The sequence below is a fragment of the Halyomorpha halys genome, unplaced genomic scaffold, assembly GCF_000696795.3.
Source record: "Halyomorpha halys isolate HHAL.00 unplaced genomic scaffold, Hhal_1.1 Scaffold765.1, whole genome shotgun sequence".
Taxonomy (NCBI): domain Eukaryota; kingdom Metazoa; phylum Arthropoda; class Insecta; order Hemiptera; family Pentatomidae; genus Halyomorpha; species Halyomorpha halys.
The window spans coordinates 475,804-496,332 of NW_027113294.1; the positions used below are offsets into that span (position 1 = coordinate 475,804).

At 28.8% G+C, this 20,529-nt stretch overlaps 2 protein-coding genes across 4 annotated transcripts in view; one reads left to right on the forward strand and one right to left on the reverse strand.

Moving 5' to 3' along the window:
* The window catches only part of LOC106686022 (carboxypeptidase E), a 38,103-nt gene extending 21,692 nt beyond the window's left edge, over positions 1–16,411 (forward strand). For 2 of the 3 annotated variants that reach the window (XM_014429098.3, XM_014429099.3), the window contains exons 2-10: positions 669–822; positions 4,368–4,588; positions 5,414–5,610; positions 8,722–8,877; positions 8,956–9,119; positions 9,622–9,898; positions 10,716–10,842; positions 12,159–12,316; positions 13,327–15,880. In XM_014429098.3, coding sequence (XP_014284584.1) covers positions 4,375–4,588; positions 5,414–5,610; positions 8,722–8,877; positions 8,956–9,119; positions 9,622–9,898; positions 10,716–10,842; positions 12,159–12,316; positions 13,327–13,476 — 1,443 coding nt within the window. In that variant the 5' untranslated portion in view covers positions 669–822; positions 4,368–4,374 and the 3' untranslated portion in view covers positions 13,477–15,880. Of the gene's footprint in view, positions 1–668; positions 823–4,367; positions 4,589–5,413; positions 5,611–8,721; positions 8,878–8,955; positions 9,120–9,621; positions 9,899–10,715; positions 10,843–12,158; positions 12,317–13,326; positions 15,881–16,194 lie in introns of those variants that run through there. The other variant, XM_014429100.3, reaches the window with a different exon arrangement.
* Positions 16,412–17,709: 1,298 nt separating this feature from the next.
* Positions 17,710–19,633, reverse strand: LOC136795069 (charged multivesicular body protein 2b-like; the record flags this gene model as incomplete). Its single annotated transcript, XM_067050864.1, is given in 3 exon segments — positions 17,710–17,932; positions 18,023–18,129; positions 19,453–19,633. Coding segments are annotated over 3 exon segments (390 nt in total), but the record flags the coding sequence as incomplete, so codon positions are not given.
* Positions 19,634–20,529: the final 896 nt, after the last annotated feature.

The window sequence follows — 20,529 nt, forward strand, 5'->3', positions numbered from 1 at the left end:
TATATTTTAAGAGTAGACAAATTAAATTAAAACATCAATTTCTTTTGATCCTTATCTCTCGCTAGTTTTATACTTCTCCAAGCCATTGTCAAGGAGACCTTAAAATTGATTTATCGATGTTTTAATTTTTTTTTTCAGTTGCAGGCTATTGTTATAAAATGGTTCATAAATATTTATACTCTTATTTCATTCAGTATAACTACACAACAATTTTATTATTTATAATCACACACTTGTAAAAAAAAAACATTTACAATTGAAACAATTTTAAAACTTGAATAAATCAACTTTTATTGGGGACAAAATGTTGGAGAAAATAGTAAGAGAAAAGGATAAAAAGAAATTTATGTCATATTTGTAAATATATTTGAATTTATATTAATACATTATTATTATATAATTAGTACTTATTTGTATAAGTAACGGGGTTCTAATAAGAGTTTTAAATATAGATATATTTTAATTTCTCATAATTTAAATACAGAAACAATTATATGTTAAACAGTGTTGCAACATCAGGGAATAAAGCTGAATACATATTATTCTTCCAGTCAATGAGACTAATTTAGTTCAAGTTATTATTGAATTTATTAACATTATAATAAATTATAGGATATTGGATATTAATATCACAAAATGATAAGGACTTTACTATTCTCTGTTAACAGGTAATGCCAAACTGCAGCCTTTGAACAAAGTGGGGCAGGATCAATACTCTGCCATTTCATTCATACCACTAGGATCTGACATATGGCTACCAGCATGGACTAAAGATAAGTTAAAAGTATATTATAAACTTTGTAATTCATCAAAATAAAAAAGGTGAGTTCCAAGTAACATTTTATAAACTTGACTTAATATTTAAAGTTTTTTTATTGAACTAAGTACTTCAAGCTGTTGACAGAGAATGATCTTAAAAATAGAGACAGAGATTTTTTTATTTTGGGATCAGTTATTTATATTTAATTAACAAAAACTCATCTCTGGACTCTGGGCAGACCTCTCTTATATTCATAGAACATACCAGTAGGCAGATAAATAAAGCAACAACAAATATTTTTTAAATGTTCCTATAGTTTAATAAAAAAAGTCCAAATTAAGCTCCCAAAATAAATTAATTTTATATAAATCAGTTATTCAACCATAATATGCCTCAAACAGTTTGAGATCAATATGTTTAACCGATTATAGAAATCTGGAAAGAATCCAAAACTTATCCATGAGTATAATAAAAAATTACCTAGGTCACACGAAAATAACCAAGATTTGCAATTTCTCTCAATTCAACGACTTGTGTTAACAAAAACTCTCTAAACGAATCCTCTCTTAAATGATACAGTCATTAAAGAACAAAACATGTTTTATTAAGATAGTATTGTAAATATATTTATTTCATCTCCTTTGTAATCATGAGAAATAACAATTATTTTTATTATAAATTTACATCAAGTTTTGCTATTATTAAAAAAAAAATTCTGTGTAGGTTTTTATTTAAATTTTTCCAACTGTAGTCATTTAATATATTAGAAGATTCATAAATTAAAAATAATGTTTATTACATGTAACCGAATACTCCTTGATTGTATATATAGTTATCCGCAATCATATAAAATAATTATAATTTTGTAATAAAAAAAAACAAGAGAATGGTTGTAAATATTGTTTAAACCTGTGAAACCTTTACCTTAACAAATTATTCTTAATCAGATTGTAATCATGCTTTTGAATTAATTTTTAAAATTTATCAACTTTTAGGGTAATTTTTTTTACAATATAGTACTTACCTTGAAACATGTAAATACAAACTTTAAAAAAAACTATACATATTTATAAATAAAATAAAATTAAAAAATTTTATACTTTTTACAATAAATAATTTTATTCATTAAATTACTATTCATCAAAGTATTATTTGGAACAGTTGATCAGATATAACCCATTGATATAGTTCATAATAAAAATATAAGAGAATAAAATAAGCCAAAAAATAAAACACACAAAGTATGGTGTCATATTAAGCGTAGAGGTGCACAATTCTTTATACAAAGTATGTTCAGCATTCAGTAAGTAGTCATGTACCTTTTGATTAAAAACTTAAAAGCTAGAATTTGTAAAACTATTACCATTGGAAGGAGATAGTTGACCATATGAAGCAGATTGTAGGAAGATAGTCCGGGTGGTGGTCAATAAGTCAGTTTTTAGTATTTTTTTTATTCCTTTATTGACTGCCACCTGGAATATATTCCTGCAATAACACTGTTACCCTGGACTATATTCCTGCAATTACACTAATCCCCTGGACTATATTCCTGCAATAACACTATTACCCTTCTTACTGTTCTTAACGGATGTAAAACATGGCCTCTTAAACTAATAATTCCCAATCCATATATTTATTTTTCACTTCTTTCATCACTTTATTTTTATTAATTTTCATTCTTTATAATTATTTACTTGTATCATTCTGTTTATATTCTCTCTTCTTTATTTTTTTTTTGCTTTAATTGGATGTTATTTTGCTTTTTGTTTTTAGTCCTGATGAAGGCTAGAAACTCTGGCCGAAACGTTTTAAAAATTAGTTTGCCTAAAAGTGCATTTTGAGTCACTTTTATTGTGCATTTACCCATTACAAACCTTCAGCTAACACCCAGACATAAGGAAATATAATTAAATAAAGAAGAACATGGCTGGGTTTGTGTTTGAGAAAAACAAAAATAGTTTTAACTATCTATTGAAGGCTAAAATTTCAACCCACAATAAAGGTCTTTAACAAGGTTAAAAGAAAACGATACAGAGTCAGCAAAGTTAATGTAAGAGTACAGAGGAGGTATAAAAAAAAAATCCATATGATATATATTTTTGAAATTCATATTTAATTGCTTTATAATTTTTGATTTATGTTTTATGATAGTTAGTTTATAAAAATATCTTTTTTATTGTTTATACCTTCACCTTCATACCTATTTTATTTACATGCCACTTTTATACTCTCATATTACCTTTACCTACTCTATATCTTAAATGGCAGAATGCACAAACTACATCCATAAATTCTAAGATAATAACAAAACCTATTTATTTATGTTGACGTTTCAATCTGAATTTCCGGCCTCAAAAACAAAATGGGATAACCTTAATTCAGAGACCCTAAAAGTAAAAATAAAATAATAATAAACAAATATGGAAATATACATAACTATAAATTAAGTAGACAGGAGTTGGTTGATATTAATTGAAGATAAAATATAATATATGTATATATAGTTGACCGTAAAAATTGATATATAAGAAGATGGTCAGGGTTGCAGTCAAAAGAGAAACAAAAATAGTTCACAACTATTTATTTTCCGACGTTTCGCCTCTTGTTCTCTTTTGACCGCAACCCTGACCATCTTCTTATATATAAAATATAATATAATACTGCAGAGGTAAGAATTATAAAAAAAAATTATAAAATAAAAAAAAAAAAATATAGTGTTCAAGTAAATATAGAATTAAATATATTGAAAGGTGTGGAAGGAAATTTAAATTATGAGAAATAGAATAAACATAATAAAAAATGTAGATAAGGTCTAAAAAATAATGAAAAACAACCTAATGAAATGAAAGAAAACAATATATATGATGCAAAGGGTGAGAAAGAAAATGGGTATATGGTCCAAAGGGTGAGAAAGAAAACGGAATATATGTTACAATAGATAAAAGCTACACAGTAATATAGATAAGTAAAAATTAATAAGCTAAAAATATATACAGCGTCCAGTAAAGTAAATAAGGAAGGAACAATCAAGAATAGATATGTGAGAGTGCGGAAAAAAAAGAAATATTTAATAAAGACAGAGAGACATAACTTCACCGGAATTTCTGATAAAAGTGAGAGGTGACAAACTTATTTTTAAACTATTTAATCATTCTTAAGCGACTTTCGTCACAGAATAAAATTATTTTGTCATTCATTTATTCACTTGGTAAAAATAATTGAGGTGATAGCATTCTGGTGAATAAAATGGAAGTGTAGTTTTGGAGGTTAGTAATGAACATATCCCTAGAAAATAAGCTGAGTGGTGAATGCACCAGGGGTAGACTAAAATGTAGAAGGAAGGATCTTGTTAATGCTGCTGTCATTGGACTGATGTGTGGACAGCGATTGTTGGTATCACAATAAAACATTCAAGTTTATTTTTATTATTTTATAATGGAATTAATTGATAAACACACCTGTTATCCGTAAAGAGAGAGCTTTAAGTGAATACTAGAATTTGTACAAGTGTTCAGGTGAGAGACACCACTAGGGCAACTTCCTTCCTAAGCTAATAACTGTATTTATTGAAAGTTTACATGTGTTATAAGTATAATTTTGATTTTAGTTTTGAAATGGGCCTGGTACTTCTCTTCATTTTGCTTCCCATATTCTCAAAGGCATTCGAATGGAAGCATCACAACAATTCAGAATTGCCAGAAATCTTAAACGAGGTCCACACAAAATGTCCTGAAGTTACAAGAGTTTACACATTACCATTAAAATCTGTACAGGGTGTACCTCTATACGCCATTGAGTTCTCAGCAAGACCTGGCAAACATAAGATATGTATGTTGCTGTTTTTATTTTTGAAATAATTTTTTAAAACTATTTTCAGTGTTTTGTGTTTTCACCTAGATACTGACTCCAATATAATAAGCATTCTTAAGAATCTAATTTTTTTTAAAGGTTGTTTTAGCACCTATCTTAATTATTTATTGAGAAAATAAAATTATAATTATAGAATAAAATCCTCAAATTTTATCAAAAATTTAGTCAGTAAATATATGTTCTAAATGAAAATAATGAAAAAGTGAGAAAGAAGTTGTATATTTAATTAATTACATATGTAAGTAAAATTCTGTTATTTTAATAATAATTCTGTTAATTTAGTTACATATTTAGTTAATGACATGTACATGTTCTTTCTCACTTTTTACATAACTTTAATTTTAAATAATTTTCATTTTGTACATATACTTACTAACAGGATTTTCATATTTATATTATTGATGGACATTAGGCAATCAAAATATTATAGCATGCAGCCATTCAAAATAAACCTTTAATATCTCCCTCTATGAAAGATAAGCAAGATTAAAAATTGAAAAGTCGATTTTTTGATACATTATATTTTAAAAGTAAACATTGAAAGAATAAAAATCAAAATATCTTAAAAATAGGAAACTATAAACTACTAACAATATTAGAAAAAAACTACTATAAACAAAGTAAAACTTATAATTTGTAAATATAATAAAGGATAATTTGAAATAAATAAATATTAATCTCTGAAAAATAACAAACTTAAAACTAAGATGAACTTGAGAATCAATATAAAGAAAACAAATTCAATTCAGTTTCTTTTAAACAGTTTTTGATTTTGTATTACAGTGGTTCCTGAATTCAAATACATAGCAAATATGCATGGAAACGAAGTTTTGGGAAGAGAATTAATGTTAAAACTGGCCGATTATATTTGTGAAAAATATAAGGAAGGCGATGAAAATTTAAAAAAACTTGTTTCCATCACTAGAATTCATATATTGCCTTCAATGAACCCTGATGGATGGCAGCTTGCGACTGACACGGTAAGTTTCTTTAACAATAATGGCAGGCTTAGAAGTTTTAAATGGGTACCCGTTTGGTGGCTCAACTCATTCAGAGTCCATGTTCCATTTTAGGCAGTATTTATTTTCTACCTCATGGTGTCCTAAAGCTCTACTCTACCTTCAGTAAAATAGGAGAACCTGAATCTTTAATATTGGAAGAAGATAGTTGACCCTTTAAAGTAGAATGTTTAGAAGAAAGTCTGGGTGGTGGTCAATAATAGTAGAAAATTGAATGTTAACCAACATTTTACTGTACATTTCAGGGTCGATCAACCTAAACCAAGATTGACAATCAGTCTTGTTTTAGGTTGATCAGCAATAACGAAGACCTGCAAAGTGGGTTAACATTAAATAGTTTATTGACCGCCCTGGATTATTTCCTACAATATGAATATTCAATAACTAAAAACAACATCCTATTGATAAATGAGGCATTTGAAGTAAAACATGGTAACTGAATTTTTTTTCTGAATTAAAGTTTATTGTATCACAAGATTTTTTAAGGCTGATTATATAAATTGTTGAAAGAATCTTTAGGTATTTTTTAAAAGAGAATGATGTTATTTGGGACATAATAATCAACATGCATTTGAACATAGTAAAATTTTTCATTTTGTCAGTCCATAATTTACAACCAGGGCCTTGTTTCATAATGAAAGTATTAAGATTGGTTCAAAATACAAGTATAGAGAAATAACGATTACACTAATACTTTTTTTTTATACTAGGGATTACTATTAGTGATATTAGAGGAGTTAAAAAGTACTAAAGTACAAGTTACTATTGTACAAGACAGTGTAATTGTATTAAGTTAAATCAACAAGACTAATGGTAATAGTTTGTACATTATTATTATGAAACAGGGCCCAGATGTCTCAAATATTCAGTGATGTTGATATTATAAATAAATCTTTACCACTACAACCCATGAAGACTCAGGAGTGCAATACTTTGTTAGAAAGTACTCTTACTAGACCAATGGTTGTGCAAGGTGTTTTGGTTGGAATCATGCTGGACTGCCAGCCCCACAGAGGGCTCCCAAACACACTGGGTTGACTCAAAGCTACAGAACCTTGGAATTATAAGCACAGTGGCTTACCACTGAACTATACCACTCTCATATTCGTGATATAATTTCTTATAAAGTGCTTCTTAATAGAGATGGGTAAAAAGTATTCTGAGTACATAGTATTTTACTCAATTGCACTGGTCGAATACTTAAGACAAAACTTAATTCATTAGTACAAAAAGTACTCAGCTCTCAAATCATGAGTACTTCTTATTTTCTCCATTTATTCAAAATTATTGAACTTTGAGTATTTTAAAAGTAATTGAGTACTTCATCCTATATGATTACAATAGTAGAATTGATTACCTAAATTGGATATTTTCAGCCATTACACCAACCAATAGACACTGCCATGGTATAGAATATATAACAGTTGTAGTCATGACAGAATTTACTATTATAGGAGTACTGTTCCACTAGGTTTGGCATGGTAGTTGATAGTACTCCTAATAAGTAAAGCAACTGCCACATGTATACGTCTTGATAGTGAACTGTTGCATAGTTTTAGTCATTGTGGTAACTATCACATGAATACTTCTTGAAGTAAACTGTTGCATAGTTTTTGTCATTGCTACAATTGTTACAGGCACTGCCATAGTATATAATGTATGATAGTTGTAGTCATGAAAGTGTGGAGGCAGTTGTATTAGATGAAGTGGTTCAGATTCCAATACATACGTAAGGTATTCTGTACCTGAAGGTCTCAACAATGCATGTTAATACAGGTTAGGTAGCTGGTTAAGAGGTGAGTCTCAGGAGTGGGACCCTTAAGTCCTTGAAGTATGAATACTTCGCTTTGCAGGGTACGAGTCTATCGTCACCGAGGGGCATACAATTTCTGACGGGTACAAGCCGTGAATCCTCACTAGAACTAAATTTCTTTCTACAGGTTTCGAGCCTGCATTCAACGAACGGGAATTAAGTCCTGAAGGGTACGAATCGTACAGGAAGGTCATCCAGAAAAGACAGAGTTACTTCAATAATAGCATAAGAATGTACTGACCCACCAGATATTCCTTGAGAGGGGAAATTCGCGCAAAGGTCTTCCAATTTTTGCCAAGTCAAATCTTTGGCCAATTAAACGCCATCGAGAGGTGTTATGTGTAAAATGTTTACTTTTAGCGAATCACAAGAAATACACATTTCAATATATATGTGCTTGACGACTGTAGTAGCTCTCGTTACGATAGCTTGGCTAAACAAAATACGACTTTGCATTTCTTATACTTTTATCGCCAGATCAGATCGTAACAGTTTTGGCAGCTATATTAGTTACACTATAGACCAGTAGATAGTGATATCGTTACAATTGTGATACTGTCACATTAAGTCTGGTATGATAGTTAATACCATGTGCGTAGGCAGGGGCGAGCCGCATAGATTTTTGGGAACCAAGAAAACAAAAAGTAAGAAAAAAGAGAACTTATTTGATATATGAACTTCTTTCTGGAATCACGCTCTAATTAGGGATGATGGTGTCCAATTTTATTGTATTTTCATTGTGTGAGCCATTGGTTAAACCTTGTTAACTATTTAAATTAAGTCGTTTCATTTTCAATAATTTATTGTGATTATAAGTAATAAAAATTGTGGATGAATTTATTTGTAACGTAATAAGGAACATCAAGGATTTTAAATTGTAAGGATTGGATGCGGGAGGAATTTGATGGTTTGGTAGAGCCTCAGAGCTCAATTCCAAGTGTCCAAATTGGTCTGAAACATGTAATGTTGATGAAGCAACTCCTTGACAGTGAATTGAGGCACAATTTTAGTCAATGCAGCAACTGTTGCAGGTACTGCCATGGTGTATACTGTATGACAGTTGAAGTCGTGGTAATTTACTGTCATATCAATTATTATAGCGACAGGCCTTAAAATATTCTCATAAATAGTTTTAATTTGATTATAATGTACTTAATGTTTCTGAACTAAAAATTTGTTCTATTCCATTGATTTTATTAACATTTATCTTTAATTAAATACTTAAACCTAATTTTGGAATAATTTATTTCTATTTGAAGGGTGGTAAAGATTATCTAGTCGGAAGAACCAACAACAATAGCGTCGATTTGAACAGAAACTTTCCAAATCTTAACAGGATCATGTTCAGCAATGAAGAATCGCATATTGCACATAACAATCACCTTTTGTCAATGGTCGACAGACTCACACAGCCGGTTCGTAATAAACACAATGAATTATTATATTTCACATCCAAATTATAAATGTTTTCTAAAGCTTTGTTTATTATATAGATACAGCCTGAAACCAAGGCAGTAATCATGTGGATCATGGCAGTTCCCTTTGTTCTATCGGCAAATTTTCACGGAGGGGATTTGGTGGCTAACTATCCTTACGATGAAAGTCGTTCTGGAGCCATTACAGAATATACACAGAGTCCAGATGACCACACATTTAGGTAAGACACAAAACATTAAATAATTTGAATTGAAAAATAAATTATTTATTATAAATAGGTGATAGACCATATGGGAATTTAAAAATGGTCAGGGCTGCGGTCAAGAAGTACTACAATAGTTTTTAACTATTTATTGATTGCTGATGTTTTAATCCACAATGTAGGTCTTCATCAGAGCTAAAATAAAAAGATACAAAGAAGGTAAAGCTAAAGAAAGAGTAAAACAGAGGTGGAGGAACAAAGATTCTACCTACATTGGCTTTATCTACTGTGCATCTTTTTATTTTAGTCCTGATGAAAAGCTAAATTGTGGATCGAATCGTTGGTAATCAATAAATCATAGAAAACTATTTTTGTTCTTCTAGACCGCAACCCTGACTATCTCCTTCTAATAAATTAATTAGTTGTTTAATTTTAGCCATCCAATAATTTATAAAAATTAGAAACTGGATTACCTCTCATTTATATAAGAAGTATAACTTATTCCATTTATGTTTTGCAGACATTTGGCTCAAGTATATTCGACTAATCATGTAGACATGGCAGATCCTAGTCGGAAAGGTTGCGGATTTGACGGATATAATTTTGGGAAACAGGGTGGAATTACAAATGGTGCAGCTTGGTATAGTGTCGATGGAGGAATGCAAGATTTTAATTATCTTTCTTCGAATGATTTTGAAATAACTGTAGAATTAGGATGTGACAAATATCCTAGTGTTGATACGCTACCGGAGGAATGGAACAGAAATAAAGATGCTCTTTTGAACTTCATTTGGGAGGTGAATTTATTATCTTTAAGCCACATAATATTGGAATTGTTTTCCATTAGACTTTTTTCTATTTTTCTTTAAAATATTATTTATTGATTAATTGACAAATATTACAATCTACCACAGACTTGGGCAATAAGTAATAGTGATGGAATTGATCACATTCACACCAAAATAAAAAAATTATACGAGGGGGGGCACCCGCTGTTCATCTAGCGGCTGTCTAATTGTACTACTCCTAGGTCAAACTCTATAACTGCAATTTATATGTATTCTGTAGTTCGGATTGTATAATTTTTTCAACATAGTGTAATAAATATAAATATATTGTGTTTTATTTCCTTTTCTAACTGTTCAGGCTTAAGTTTTCAATTCGTCGTCTAATTCGAAGTTTTTTCTAACTGTTTAACTAAAAGTAACATTTCAAACCAATTATTATAGTAAAATAAAAAAAAACACTAATCACATCCACACTATTATGTACAACGTGTACTCGCTCGACTTGATAATCCCCGAGCCCACTCTATCCCCCACCCTCTTCAAGATCCCAGGGCAGCCCTCTCACGACGTCATTGGTACTGAGCCAGTGGAGGTAGATTAAGTGCACTAAAGCAATATAAAACTAATATATTTTAAACTCATACTTTTTAGGTATTTTAAATCATGTTTTTTTATGATCTAAACAGATTTTTAAGTTTTTTTTTCCCCTTGAAATTGAATTTTATATGAAAAATATTGAACAAATAAACTAGTTCCATATTCAAAAATACCTGTGGGCCCACTTTTATTTATACTTTTCTTTTTCTTCACAATTCTTTTTTTTCAGGCACATATTGGTATTAAAGGACTAATAACCAACGGAATTTCTGGAGAGCCTCTTCCTAACACCGTCATTCATGTGAAAAACATAACCGATGGCAAGAGGGTGGACATCATGCATGATGTAACTTCAGGTAACACAATTAACTTAAATTTAGGATAGTTTCAATTTTCTAAAATTTTCGTTGTTTTTTACCACAAAGAGTATTTACTTTGTTTTATAACAAAAGAACAAAGAATATATGTAGCACTAATGGATGCTACCAACGAACAGAATCACAACAAAGGAACAGCTAGCTGTCAAATGGTCTGAAGCAGTGTTGCCATTAACAGTGTTGTTTTATTCAAAATTATATTTACAATGTAATAGGGTGTATAAAAAAAAAAAAAAATTGAACGTTTTTCAACCTAATATTTATATTATTATTTCTTTGATATAAAATACAATTAATATTCAAAGTATTGTACACTCTTATCTTACAATTAAGTATTGTACACCGTCATTAGCCATCGATTGCTCGATCCCACGCTGATACCATTCTTTGGTATGGATGTCAAAGAACTCTTTGACCACAATTTCAACTTCCGCAAAATTATTAATTTTTTTCCCTTGAAAGAAATGGGCCATGTATCAAAACAAGCAGTAATCCAATTCTGCGAGGTCTGGACTATATAGTGGATGAGGCATGAGTTCGAACCCATCAAGTTCTTTAGACTTTTTTGTTTCAAAGAGAAGGAATTGCTGATTGCTGAGGAGTAAGTTCGTGAGGGACCAGTCCACTGCTCTTTTTCATCTTCCCCATGGAGAGTAGATGGCGACTAACAGTATCTTTCGACACACCACACTCTCTTGCAAGTTCGCGAGTACTTGTGGACGGATTTGACTCAACAACTTCCTGCAGAACCTCATCAATCTCCATTAATGGTCCTCCGGAGCCCTTCTTCCTTTTCAACGCCATATCTTTATCGCTAAATTCTTCAAACCAACGCCACGCAGTGTGCTGGAAGGACACCTTCCTCTTCATATTTAATAATTTCACGAATTTCTTCAGAGGCTGTGAAATTTTTTTTCCAGTAATGTCTTAAAATTACGACAATTTCGTAGGATACTATCAGGTTTCTTCTTTGAAACAAATAACTGAGGCTTTTTTTGAAGAAGTCGAGAATGCTCTAAAGAGATTTTTAAGTATTAAGTAGGATTAAAATTTTTACAGTCCTTAGAAATCTTGAATTTGATAAAACGGTCTTTTTTTATATATAGACCTTATTATTTAGATTACACATAAACATTTTAATTGTAAATCAAATAATAAAACCATTTTTTTTTTTTTACAACAATTTAGCCAGTAAGACACAAGGATAATTTTTTCATTGTCGTTCCTAAGAGATAATATCATCATGGATAAATATTCTTGTATACAATGATACAATATATAAGTTTTTTTTTTAGTACACGGTGGTGATTATTTCCGTCTGCTAACACCAGGGCAATATGAAGTAACAGCCTTCCAAAGTGGATTTATTCCAGAAACAAAAGTTGTGAGCGTAGAAAACAGACCTTTCCAAGAAGCCAAAAGGATCGATTTCAAGCTCTTACCGAACCCTATGGTAAAATATTTACAGTAATAATCAATCATACAGATTTACATAACATACATTTTACATACATTACAATTTTTTTTTTAGGAAAAATTAAATCGTATTCGTTTTTAGCGTCGCCTGAAACCCTTAAATACCATTTTTCAAAGAAATTAAAAATTAGAAAATTTTCACCTTGATTTTTTGTTCCACATGTGACCATTGTTCATATAACCATTCATAACTCCTCTGCATTTTATCCAATTTCTTGATTAATATAACTGTTAGAAAACTTAATGTTTATAATACCACCATTTAGATTTAATGCTGTTATAAGGGCGAAATATCGTTTTCAAATTAAGAAAAACTTTTCAATGTTTTATTATATAATTGTGGTTCTAATTTGTTTAATTATATGGGTTTGTTCCCTTTGGTTCACTTTATAGAGCACTAAACCACTCCGACTTTGGTGTAGATTTTTTGTTATTCCTATTTTTTTGTTTACCATATATTTTTATTATATATTATTTACCTCTATAAACTGAATAGATATAATAAGCAATAATTAAGTCATTAAAATGTGTAAATAACTAAATATATTAATTTATATCAAACTTTTAATTGTATTAAATTAATCTATATACATCTCTATTAGGAGTCAATTATTTATTTCGTTAAATCCATAAATGTCATTGTTTTTATTATTAACTTTAATTTTTTCTTATATTAAAAATTAATATTTTAATCTATTTTTTTAAATTTATAACATTGTATATAGTTAGGGATGTCTTTTGTATGAGACTATACCTCCCCAATTGTTAAAAAAAAAAATGTACCTCTTACATTAACCATGTAAGGCCCACCAGGCTGACTGGTATTAAATAAATAATCAAAAATAAATATCAACATCCCTAAATCTAGTAATTGTGAAGAATTGCCGGGTCTGCTAGTACAGTAATAAAACATTGTTCCAAAAGTTTAGAAATGTTACATAGTGTTGTTAATATCATATTTACACTTATTATTTTTTTTAATTTCAGTATGAAAATTTAGATGCGAAGAGTTATCAAAGTCAAGACTACAACTCATATCAAGATGAAGAAGATAAGCATGAAATGCAAAATTTAATACTTTACAATCGACTAACTAATCGACCCGAACCAGTTTTATCACCGCCCTCTTATCCATAATGTGATGTTTGTAAGTATAAAAGAAAAAAAAAAAATAGTGGAAATATAAACCCATTAATGTCAGCCGTTTCAACAGTGACCTAAGCGACCATGATAGATACTTACTTATTAGTACACTTATTTCTTAGGCAGGCCATGAATTTTCCCGACTATGACTAGTTTTTATCCAAGAATATCAGATTACATATTTTAAAACTTGTCAGGATTTTCTCTTAATATGATCTCACTAAAAAAATAAAATTATTTCATCATTTTTGCTAAGTATAGTGGAACCTCCATTATCAGAATGCAACTAATGGAGAATCTAATTGTCAAGACTCCATTTTTTAAAAAAAATTATGTTTTATCTTAAGAAAGACTTACCTACGTAATTTCTTCAGAGAAATGCCAAAAGACATAGCAGATCTCCATTGGTAGATTATTGATCCCATTATAGATGGAAACATAAGGGATAATAAATTAGACAAATATGTAACATTCGAAATCTGTTTGTCTGCCATTTACAAACAGGTTCTTTGACTTTCTTCAAATTTGACATGAATATTATTCGAAGGCATTTAGAATGGCAAGTATAAGAAATTTTATTTCTTGGTACAATTTTATTTTTTTTTTAATGGATAGGTATGGGTGGTGGAGTGAAAACAAAATAAGATTTTAGCATAAGGGTGTTGATTATAAAAAAATTGTTACTGTATACCGAACGAGGATAAAAAAAAAATAATGTTTTACTCCATAAAAATGTGTATGTTTATTTTTTATGGACTTACACATGTATGTAATATTGTAAATATTATACACATTTTAAAAAAACTTAAATTACCCTTACCTCCTACTTTACTTTGCCTCATCGTAAAATGAATATCATTATCTATGATTTCTTGAATTCAATGTCCTCTCCCTATGCATTATCACAGATAATTGAGGTTCCAATATCAATTGTAAATTTGACAATTTTCAAATATGATGACTAAATAATAATTTATTTGTATCATCAATATGTTTGTTACAATTGAAAAATAACAAACTTATATTGATGTAAGAGCATGATATACACCAAAAACACTTGGTTTATTTTTAATTAAATGTACTTTTGTTTTGTCTTCAGTACTGATAAAAAATATCTTATATAGCCATTAAAGTAATAATTAATAAAAGTAAGATGGTCAGGGTGCAGTTAAAAAAACTACTCAAATATTATAAAACTATTTATTAAGATACAACATCTCGCCTCACTTCATTAGAGCTAAAAAAAAAAAAGATAGAAACTACTAAAAATATGTTAATAATGTAAGGGAATAAAGTGACATAAAATAAAAAGTAAACTAAGGTGGGGCTAAAAATGATCTAAAAAATTAAACTAAATAAAAATAAGATATAAAGCGATAAGTATAGATGAAAATGACAGTAAAGTATTAGACATAAAATGAACAGTAGAAGTAATAACAAATAGAATAGTAGATACAAAAGAAATATAGTAAACACTAAAAGAGGGAAAATTAAGGAAATAAGATAAGAATAAATAAAGATCAAGAAAAAAAAAACAAATGAAGGCAACCACCATTCATGAAGGAAGAAAGCCACAGAGTGGCTGTAAGAGGTCATAGAGGCAGACACAGAAATGGGGAGATTTTACAGTTAAAAGACAATTATATATAAAAGTGAAATAAACGAAAAAAATTATAGTAAAGTATGATAATAATACAAAATATAAGTATATATTAAATGATAAGATACATAAATAATTAATTGAAAAAAAATACACTGTAAACATATTTTTAGTTTTTTGTATCTTTTTTTAGCCCTGATGAAGCAAAGTGGGGAAAACTTATTATTGGCTCTCAATACTTTTTATACCATTTGTGTCGCATTTTGGCTGCATCTGGATCATCTTTTTATTAATTGCTAACGATCAATCGACGATCTTCTAAAGTAATAACTAAAATAATTTTTTTACTTCATATTGAAACCATAAGGTTTAATATTACAGTTGAATTCAACAACACTAGTTTACACCAAATAATGGTGTCAGGAATGAAACTTATTAATTTTTATTATAACTAAGACTAATATTATCATAAAATAAACTTTCCGAAGCCCATCTATACAAGATAGTAATTATTTAAATTAAAGAGAGTAAAGGAGAGAATTAAATTTATATATTTTATCAAAGAAGTTTCATTATCGAAAACAACTATGTATTTGTTTATTGTGTAAACATAGGATGGATAATAAGAATGATTCTGTTATCTATTTTTGTTAATAATGTCTATTTTAATATTTGTTATTTAAAAAATAAAAAGTGTTAAGAAATAAATTATTTCAATAATGTTAATATTAAATTTTTGAAACATTATGAAATTAATTATGGATTTGAATATGTCTATGCATTTTAATAATGCTTACAGTTAACTTCGAAAAAGGGAACAGTAAAATTTATGGTATCCTACATTCTTAAGTCATCTCTTGACTGCACTTGGAAAACCTATCTTTAGACTAGTTAATTAAACATTGTACAGGAGAAATACAGTCTCTTCTTGAATCTTTCTCTTTTTTATATAAATCTATTTGATGCTGCTAATATCTTGTTATTTATTTATTTTTTTCTGTATTTCTGAAAAATTACATAAATTTTAGTGTTCATTATACATATAATAAAACAAAAATAAATAAATTTGCAAACTAAAAACTTTTTGAGCTTTTACCTTTCTTCCTTGACAGTTTACAGTTTCAAATACAGGAAGAGACACTTCAAGTTTAAAGAGTTGGAAGAAAGAAATAGAATCTCATCGCATGACAGCCCAAAAGGAGAAAGAAAAAAGGCAGTTTTTTTTACCAAAATCACCAAGCCAGAAGTGCCACTATGTATCATCAATTTTATATTTTACCAGTTTCTCCAAAATGGCTCTAACAATTTTGATTAAACTAATCATACCAATGTGCATTTAAGTATTATTTAATATCAGCTAGGTCTTTTCCAAATTTTCAGTAAGTTTCTTCTAAAGTACCTATAATTGTATTTATTTGAAATAATTAACTAACACTCATCGTTAGCAGAAACAAAAAATGTATAAATATGAACTATAAAACAATTTGAAAATGAACAAAAGGAGAAAGTATATGGTTTCATGCTTTCATGGACAATAGTCATGATTTATGTCATTATAATCATGTAAATATGTAAACATAGTCATAGTAGATTTTCACCTGACCTATAAAAATCAATATAGTAAGGCAGTATAGAAGTTGCTCTTTTTAAATGAACAAGAATTAATTTAACTCAAAGCAGTGCAGTAAAAATAATTTCCTTGTTCTATTAAAGGGAAAATCCCGACCGACTCCTTCCATAACAAATGGGTTACGATAAAGCAATTGAATATGGTGTATTAATGTTGTGTTAAATGTAAAAAGTTTTAACATGCTTAACGTTATAAATATAGGATTGTGAGCAGTTCAATTTAAAGTCTATGTTATATGTTAAATGCAGAGTAGATAGGATTTTATAGGCAACTTGTTTTGTAACCTTATAATCTTAACGAGATAATAAAATCAACAGCTTCATCATATCATCTTTCCTCCACCCCACTTGTTCCTTGTTTCCTATCCTAGTTTTTTCTCCATTACTACTGTTAGAGTTTTAAAAAATCCAAAACAAAAACAACACAAACCAAAAACGAACTGTGAGCAACTGACAAATCAAAATGAGAACATACTAAACGATTTGGAGCTCAGCTGGTCTGTTGCGTGACGTCATTCTCTATTCAGCAGACCTATTAACAGACCATCCCTTCAACATATTAGACTAAAGATGATGAATATCCCTAATATCGGGATAGACTACTAATACAATTTTTAATATATCTAAGTATACCTATCTTTATTAAAATGGTTTTGAAGAAACCTTCAAGTAGAATATCATAAAAGGTTCCACGGCACTTTTACTTACAAATAAAAAAGAGGATTTTGACTTAGGCGTAGAAATAATAAACACAAAAATTCTTCTTTGTATAAAAAATTATTATGAGACAGGAATTAAAAAGAAATATAATTTTGATATTATATATTATATTCTAGGAATAATACATTTCTTAATATATATAATACAAGGCACTTAAAATAATAATTAGCTCGATGAAGTTTTTTTTTCTTAGGAAATAGTATCTTAATTTAATGCAAATAAATTGCACTTAATCAAGTGGAAGTACTTACTGATTTTTAAAACTTTAAATTAAGCTGTATGCGGCAAATTAAGATTTTAATTCAAAAAGTAATTGAAATTGATAAAAAAAAAATTATATAGAATAAGTCCACATTACACCTTATTTTTTAAATTTTTGAGCTTAGAAATATTCCAGCTTTAGGATTTTAATTTTGCTAATTGCGATTCTATTTCTTCATCAGAAGGAAGACTGGATTTACTAGGCCCGACCCTATGATCAGCACGAGGCGCTGCTGCCATCTATTAAACAAAGATGTATTTTATTTATGTTACTTAAATAAAAATAGTACATTAAGAAAAAATATATATAAGAAAAATATCAAAACCAACCTTTCCAGATATTTCGATTCCAATTTCATCAAGGACTTGATTTACAATTGCATCAGATTCTTTTTCATCATCTGAGTCATTGAGAATATCATCTAATGAATCGTTAACTGAAACATGTACAAATAAATATAATTGCTTTTGAAATAATAATAATGAACATAAAATGACTAATTATACATTCATAATTTACTGTAGCGTAAAGTGAGAAGATTAACCAAGTTCTTGATGACCACCATCTTTATGATAAAAAACCTACAACTTTTAAATCATTTAATCTATTTTGTTATTCTAAATACACAATATAGTTTAAAATAAAGAATGAATTATTATTATTCAGTAATTTTAAATGTAAATCTCAAAATTATTATTATCAAATAAGGTATTTATATTCTGATTATATATAAACAGTGCAAAAATTTATTAAAAAAAAAAAAAAAAGAAAAGAAAAATGAGAGATCATGTTTTCAAAAGCAATACTTGATTTATAGATAGATGAATGCTATATCTAAATGACATTGGTTCAACAGGTCAGTGTTTCTCAACTCAACACCAAATCCATTTATCAATCGAATTGAACAACAATAGATAGTGATTTATGTTGAGATTAGAGAAAATATGGTTGATTCAAGAGGAAGGTACCTCTCAAAGCTAGAAAGCTGAAATAATTGAATTTTGTAGTTTCTTCAGTACAAATTATTTCATTTTGAGACCAAATACTGTTGGATATCTGTTGGTATTATAAACAGGGAAAGACATGGAGGTTGTAATGTGGTAATAGCCACCACTACCATTGACTCATGCAGTCACTGGAATTACTTAGCATCAGTGTTCTAAGCAGTGAATAAAGAGATGTCCACTGATAGTTTCTGAGATGGTCTGACGAAATTACATTGCCATTGATGAGTTTAGAGCTGGGTCTAAAACACCCCATTATTGACTATGTTGAATCAAACATATGCATACACTAAATTATATTTATCAATAAACTTACAACCATTTTCATAATACAAATACAAAGAAACTAGTAAGAAAATGATAGGAACTATTAAAAATTCAGTAAAATTAAAATAAAAGATTGGTGCAAAAACAAAATTCATTTTTAACAAATAGTGCTACCGAGTAATTCAAAGAAACAAGTTTCTGATAAAAAAGTATGTAAAAAGATTTTCATAAATCTGTATAATAATTATAAAAACTAATAATTGAAGAGTACAGGGGAAGAACGGCCTAACCCATCGTTTATATATATTTTTTTAAACTAAAGTTCTAAAACGAATTCTTAAACATGTTAGAATTCTTTTTTCGTGATGAAATTTTGAAGCAGTGTGGAACACATTTAAATTTTAAAAATTGAAAAAATCTTAGAGCATAAAAATGGAGTTCCAGGTGATAATAAGTTGAAAAAAAAAATGTAATTTAAGATAATTTACTCATTTCATCAGTCATATCCATTTTCATTGAGGCTTCTCTGAAAGTATTAGCAGTAGCCGCCACTTGTTCAGGCTTAAGAATCTGATTAATATTTTTCATTGTTTTAGCTGTTGTTCCCATAGCTTCAGTAAGTTTGGCGTTGGTTCCTATCATTCTGTTTTGAGAACGAACGCCAGAAATCTATTAAAAACATTTCAAAGATTCTTGAGAAAACAGATAAAAAATAAAGGTAGTGTTGTGAAAAACAATCAAAAATGTGGAATGTTGAACTAGATTTATTAATAGGATGCTAAATACTTGAAATTAATAATAATAGCTATTAGATTGTTTGATGGTAACGGATTTGAATTAGTTTAGTTTTTTTGGAGGGGGGAAGGATAGGGGGCTTTTAAATCTCTTAAGGAGGGTTGCACATTCTGGGATCCAAGGTTTCTGAATCAACAACTCAGTTTAACGAAGAAAGCAATATTTGATTCTACTAATAATTTTTTTAAAGAATGAAAATGTTTTTCTAACTGAAGCCTTCATTAATTGAACTCAAAGAAAAAAATATATCAAATTATTTTCTACACACATTTCATAGAATAAAATATTAGCCCTTTGACTGCTCCAGCCGCTTACAAGTGGAATGATGTCCGTGCCCACAGTACTCCAGCAGTATATAAGCGGGTAGTGAAATCCGTGCCCCTAGATCTCCACCCACATATATGTGGACTGCGTTTAGATTTGAGAAGGTGAATGATATATTAATATAACAATATTTTTCTAACAATATATCAATGATCTTAATCATTACTTAATCATAGAATTAATCATAGAATAAGATTCTCGTATTCTCCTAACCATTATATTATTTTATTTCATTCACCAATTTATTATTTTTTTTTTAATCTGATTTTCAATTATATCTCTGAGGGAAAACATTAGATTATAGCTGAAGTATTGAATCAGTCCACTACCCTACAAAATTTTATCTCAAACTTTCTTCATATATATAAATATATGTATTAAACATAATTAACTTGTTTAAACTGTTTCATTAGTATTTTATATTTTATTTTTCTAAAATTATAATT